The following is a 6,693-nucleotide window of genomic DNA, read 5'->3' on the forward strand; positions in this document are numbered from 1 at the left end:
CCGATGGTTCGTTTGGAAGCGAACCGAGACCACCCCTCCGGCGAGGTCTCGGACCGGCTGTTTGCTCTGGACCAGAGTTCGCTGGTTTGTATTCACACCGGCCCAAAAGGTCCGCACAAGGGACTTTTTTGGTTTAGTCCGAACCAAACAGGGCAGGTGTGAATACGCCCTAAAGTGAAAGAGCAATGCAACTTAAAGGGTAACCACTCAATGTTGCCGTTTCTTCTTAAAAAAATCTCCAAATATTCCAGACTTAACCTGTAGTGAAGACGCAGATACAGACGTTTCTAGCCAGAGCATTATTGTGACTTCCCAAAGATGAAAGTGATTGCTGCCGCAGGAAGTGGTAGCTGTGTCACTGCACTTTAAACAAACGATGAATACATGAATTCATTGTTAGTGTTCATCCAGATCAACTGGCAGGATTTTCAGCGTTTTGATAGAATTGACAGTTCTCACACTTTAATCTCAGTAAGTAACTCATCCTAATTCCAACTATCTATCTAACCCTATAGTACCACACGGTGCACCTACCAATCATGTGTCACCAGTAAGACATTTGGGGTTTTTTTTGGAGGCTTTTGTATCCAAAAAACAGCTTCTACAGAGCTTTGCCCAAACACAGAAAAAACGGGGACACCGGCAGCCTCGGAAAAAAGGAAGTAACATCTCCACTACGCGGTTGTGGCGGCAGAAAGTTAAAATACACTTTGAACATCAATTTCCTGATTGACAAGGGACAGTATCACATCCCTGGAAAACATGCGATCACAATCAAGTTTATGTCAATCAGGGGAATGAAAAGCTGAGACACAAAAACACAGCTTTATTTCGAGCGTGGACCCGCACTGACACTTTAAAACGGTCCACCTACATCTGAGCGCAAACGTGAATGGGGAGCGATGGCCTCGGTTATCGACGGCAACACCCAAAAATAGAGGTGAGAGCGGCAGAGAGTCGACGGCGAGAGAACTGACTCATCACAACGGGACTGTGAACAAGGCCAACGTATCACTTCCATCCTTCTCCCGAGTGCCTGTGAATCATCCGGTAAAGATAGCCGCCAATAGCTCTTCACTGTCAACAGCTTCATCGCACTCGTCCTCCCTCCTGTGCCTCTAACCACTAAACACCTAAATGATGCAGCACAGCCAACAGAGTTCAAATCGATGCCGTTATTTAAGTCTTTCTCAGTAATGTTGGCCCCATGCCAACCTTGCGGAAGGATCTATTGGCATACTGGAAAAGTGTCTATGTATGTATGTGTGTAAATATGAAAACATGTCATTGTTTTCAGTGGATGGAAAACAACTGACAGCACGGCCGGCCTCCTTCCACAGGTGAAGCTGTGTGACTTTGGATTCGCTCGGATCATCGGTGAGAAATCTTTCAGGCGTTCTGTGGTGGGCACTCCAGCGTACCTCGCCCCCGAGGTCCTGAGGAACAAAGGGTACAACCGCTCCTTGGACATGTGGTCGGTGGGAGTCATCATTTACGTCAGGTAGAGGACAGCAGTTGGTTTTTTCCAACATCATCTTCAGGGTTTTCTGCCTAAATTTGTCATCCCATAAAAACTCGAATTCACAGAAACCAAAATATCCACGGTATACTGTATATTATTTGGGTATATATTAGAAATTATAACATAAACTCTGCTCTGCAGTCTCAGCGGGACGTTCCCATTCAATGAAGATGAAGATATCAATGATCAGATCCAGAACGCTGCCTTCATGTACCCTCCTCATCCATGGAAGAGAGTTTCCAAGGAAGGTAAAACTAGTGAGGTTTGACGTCGTGGGTTCGATTCCGGGCCTGGGACCTTTCAGTGTGGTAGTTTGCATGTTCTCCCAGTGTCTGCTGGGTTCTCTCCAGGTTCTCCAGCTTCCTCCCACACTCCCAAGAACATGCATGTGAGGTGAATTGGAAACTCTCAGTTGTCTGTAGGTGTGTATGAGAGTGTGAATGGTTGTTTGTCTCTATGTGGCCCTGTGATGAACTGGCCACTGGTCCAGGGTGTCACCCTGCCTTCACCCTATGACAGCTGGGCTCCAGCAGACCCCCAGCACCCTGAGGTTGAAGAAGCAGGTATGGGAAATGGATGGATGGGATTAGAAGTTTAATGATGGTCGATGTGAGGGGTAAAATCCAACTCCAGATTTGCATATTTTGCTTGAACTTGCTTTGAAAAAAAAAAAAAAAAAAAAAAAAAAAATCAGTGTGATACAAGGGTTTGGGGTTGATCTCCTGTCTGTCTGGCTGTGATCACACAGTTCTCCAACATCAGCCAGGCTGGTCACTTCCTGCCGTGAAGCTCCTACAGGAGTCGGTCTCTGAGCTGTCCGCCGTCGCCTCATGACTCACGCCGTGGTCGTCATCGCCTCTGAACGCATCCGTCTTGTGTTTGTTGGCTGAAATTGTCCTGTTGACTCGGAGGCAGATTTAAATCAGTCTGACTCACTCCTCCTCGGCTGGATCTGCGATGCCTTTTCCCCGCACTCCCACGGCGACGCTAGACGCTCTTCAGAGTGAAGGTGATCAGATGTCAGGATAAACCCTCGCCGTGTCGACGCCTTTTCAAAAGGAAGGAAGGAAAGTCTGCAGAAAGTAGCTCATGATTTATTCATGGTGTCGATCCCACACAATAGTTAGTCATCCTTCTGCAAGTTCTGGTCTCCAATCAGAAAAAGTTGCTCTACGTGTTTTGTCAGCGGTTGCAAGTCCTCTGATCTGCTCACACAGCAAGACAACCAAACTCAGAGGGAGAAAAAAGACATTCCATCAAGTAAAAATGTGGATGAGTTATTTCAGCATATCACCACGAATGGTGTATTCTGGGTACATCATTTTGATTTCTTTCCCCCACCTTAGATCTTAGGTCTTATGTCGTGGCACAAAAACAAAACAGTCAGCGTCCTATGGGGAGAAACAGCTGGTTGCTATGGGCAATAATGATGGGAAACTTTATGTGAGTCACTCAACAAAGACAATCTGATTTCTGAGTTTCTGAGACATCCAGTCCAATATGCGCACACGAGCTCTGAGTGATTGGCTAGGTTTTCTGAGCAGGCCGAGCAACCGTGAACAAATGAATGACTTGTTCATTCACAGTTCAGCCTCTTTGCAGGGAGAGAAGGGATGAGTGGAGCGGAAACAGGTGAGATTTATTGAACTAAACTTGGTTCAACAGAGGGAGTCAATCCAAACAACAAGAGGCTGTAGGAGAGACCCTGCCAGTTCTCAGAGTAACTGACCAAGTGGCAGCGGCCAGGTGATCAGACTTAGGTTTAAACACAGGTGTGGGTGAGCGGGAGTCAACCAGGTGGATCAGTGGCAGGTGAGTCGTGGAGGCAGGTGCAGATGGTCCCTCCCAGGGCAGCTGACAGCAGACAACAGAGCAGGGAGGGAGAAGGTATCCAGGTTTGGGCGCGAAGGCCACCGTAGCTGACTGGCAACCTCGGAAGGGGGAGGGAGAGTACTAGAGAACGCTGCAACCTAAGACGCAACCACTTGATGTTGCTGTTTCCTCTTCAAAATCTCCAAACATTATTCCATGCATCCACATGTATCGTACAATCGTGCAAATTATGTCTGGGGGGGGGGCAATGATTCCAATGAAATGTATGAATGATTGTACATTCTTGGACTTGTACAAGCAGCTTTTTATTTATTTATTTTTATTTTTTGCTAAATGTTTCCCATCTTCACTCTGACCTGGCGGTCGGACTGGCTGACTCGTCCTCCTGTTATCCAACATCTGTTTTGGATCGTGGAAGGGAAAAACAGAGAAGTGGGTCATTTGACTCCCATGTGAAAATATTTGACGGCTATGAAGCGGTCGGTCGGGAGTGGTGGGCAGCCCTGCGCACGGATCGGCCGGGTGGAGGAGGGGGTGGGGGCGCGGTGGTCCATTCATGTGCATAATGCCAAGCGATGGAGGCCCCTGCAGATCTGAGGAGGGGCCCCTGGGGTCCCAGATCTGTTCAGACCGCTGACCCCTGAAGAAATGTTAACATCATGTTAGCTTTGCTCATTAACCCCGACTGGCCCCCTCACCACGGGGAGGGAGGCCCTGACCTCACATCCTCCTCTGTCTTCATCCCTCGACCCGTCCTTCACCTCCACGCCTCCACACTCATGACTTCCTCCTTTTTCATCCCTCTGTCTCTCTCTCTCTCTCTCTCTCTCTCTCTCTCTCTCTCGCAGCGATTGACCTGATTAACAACCTGCTGCAGGTCAAGATGAGGAAGAGATACAGCGTCGACAAGACCCTCAGCCACCCCTGGCTGCAAGTGAGTTTTGGGGGCAAAGATGGAAACGTCTCCGGAATTCATTTCCCCTTTTCAATGGTTGGGTTGCTGCAGGAAGGCTCAATGCCTTATTTCAAAATAAAATGCCTTTAAAATGATCAGAATCTCTAAATGTATGTTTGGTTTTATACTTTTATACTTACTTATCCTCTTTGTCCCAGTTGGGACAATAGGCCACAGTTCTATTTTATAGAATTTTGTATTTTATTTTATAAATTTCATTAAAAAAAAAATATATATATATATATATATATATATATATATATATATATATATATATATGTATATATATATATATATATATATACATATACATATATATATATATATATATATATATATATATATATATATATATATACATATATATATATATATATATATATATATATATATACATATATATATATATATATATATATATATATATATACATATATATATACATATATATATATATATATATATATATATATATATACATATATATATATATATATATATATATATATATATACATATATATATATATATATATATATATATATATATATATATATATATATATATATACATATATAATTTATAAATAATTCATAATTATGATTTTTAAACAGTATCAAATATTCTATTTTATACATTTTTTATATTTTTGGAAAACCAAACACTCTGACTGAAAAGACTTTATTTGCCTCTTGTTGTTCTGCTCCGCCAGGACTATCAGATGTGGCTCGACCTCAGGAACCTGGAGTCCCGGATGAACGAGCGCTACATCACCCATGAAAGCGATGACCTGCGCTGGCATCATCACGCCCAGCTCAGCGGCCTCGACTACCCGCTGCACCTCGCCAACGGCCCCCGCTGCGACGGCGGGAAGGGGGCGGAGTCCTACCAGGGGCAGGAGACGGAGCTGGAGACCCTCAGCGAGAGAGTCAGTGACCTCTGAGGACGGCGGCGGCGGCGGCGGCGGCCGGGGGAAGGGCGTTAACGCCGCCATGTGTGGGGAAAAAAAGAAAACACGCTAAAGAAATCGCGGTAGAACGCCGAGGCCAAAATCAAACTAAATTTGACCGAGTTGGCTTAACTGACTGCAGAATAAACAACCGGTTAACCACACGATCGGCTATGAAAATGCACTGCATTCATGAAAGGAAGAAAAAGTATTCAGGACATATATTCTTTTTTTCAAAAATGTGATTTTCTGTGGGAGTTTCTCAGTAGATTCCTGAAGTTCAGCTATCAGAAAGACTTTTGGAATGATTCTAAATTATAATGCCAAGGCATCATCAACCATCTCTCTGAAAAGAATCCAGTAATTCACACGTAATTTAGACTTTGGCATTATACTAAAAAAAAAAAAACGAGTGTTAGTCATTTATTTTAATAACAAATTTAAAATAAGACAATAATAACACTTTCAAATTGTTTGGCCATTCAAAAATACTTGGTTTTAAAATAAGTGTCACATTACGGACATCATTTTAATCTGTCTAATATGTACGTTTCCAACTTTCCTTTTTCTTCCTTCAGCAATTGCAGTCCGTCCACACAGAGACAAATACATTTATTGAGGCTGCAGTTATTTATATATTGACTTGGCTTTTGCATTCAACCCTAACCCAAACCAGATTTATTTTGAGTGTAGAGAACAAGAAGCTGTTCCTAGCTTGTGCCTCTCCAGTATTAATCACTAAAAAAAAATCTACGTCCAAGGATTAATAAATACACTAAAGATTAGTCTTGCGTTAATTCAATTGAATGATACTGAATGAGCAGATTGTGTACTTGAAACTTATAAAAAAAAAAAAACATGCTGCTCTTCAATGGCAGGATTTTAGTTGTTTTCATAGGTTGTCTTGGATAATAAGACTTTGTTCTGTTTGACCTTATGATAAATTAATCATTTAGAATTCAAAATAATTGTATTCATAAACAGTCAAAACTGTTTGTTTGTTTTCTTCAGTGTTTTGAATTAGTGCCAGAGCTGTGAAGCACACAGAGCTTTTTTCTGAAAACCATGAGGTTGTTTTCTTCTCGCCGCTGGTGACTTTCACAGAGGCAGAGCAGAAATGTTAATGTTAGCTGGCAATGAATTGTCAGGGGTTTCATTCCAAAAGAAGGTATCCAGAATAATACAATGCAAAAAAAAAAAAAAGAGAGAGAAAACATTCTAGTATATTGACACTTAACACTGGGATCGGTTTGCGTTGTGAAAATGGATATGTAGCATTTTGGAATGAAAATCCTCAAATCGCTCAGTTTCAACAAATACCAAAAACACTTGCTTTTCCTCGTCTTTATCTAGTCGTTTATCTCGTCAGGTCTTTTTTGTTAGCAGGCTAGCTAATAGTGAAAGGAGTGGTTCAGTGTCACTGCAGTGTTTTTC

The 6,693-nt window shown here is 42.7% G+C and overlaps 1 protein-coding gene across 1 annotated transcript in view; it reads left to right on the forward strand.

Moving 5' to 3' along the window:
• prkd1 (protein kinase D1) overlaps positions 1-6,076 on the forward strand; it is a 30,653-nt gene extending 24,577 nt beyond the window's left edge. Inside the window, exons 19-22 of the mRNA XM_076027750.1 lie at positions 1,341-1,501; positions 1,664-1,770; positions 4,204-4,289; positions 5,023-6,076. Of these exons, the coding sequence (XP_075883865.1) occupies positions 1,341-1,501; positions 1,664-1,770; positions 4,204-4,289; positions 5,023-5,253 (585 nt within the window). The 3' untranslated portion in view covers positions 5,254-6,076. The remainder of the gene's footprint in view (positions 1-1,340; positions 1,502-1,663; positions 1,771-4,203; positions 4,290-5,022) is intronic.
• The last annotated feature ends 617 nt before the right edge of the window (positions 6,077-6,693 follow it).

This window comes from Nelusetta ayraudi, unplaced genomic scaffold, assembly GCF_046127955.1.
Source record: "Nelusetta ayraudi isolate G7.1 ecotype Tasmania unplaced genomic scaffold, CSIRO-AGI_Nayr_v1 ptg000021l, whole genome shotgun sequence".
Taxonomy (NCBI): domain Eukaryota; kingdom Metazoa; phylum Chordata; class Actinopteri; order Tetraodontiformes; family Monacanthidae; genus Nelusetta; species Nelusetta ayraudi.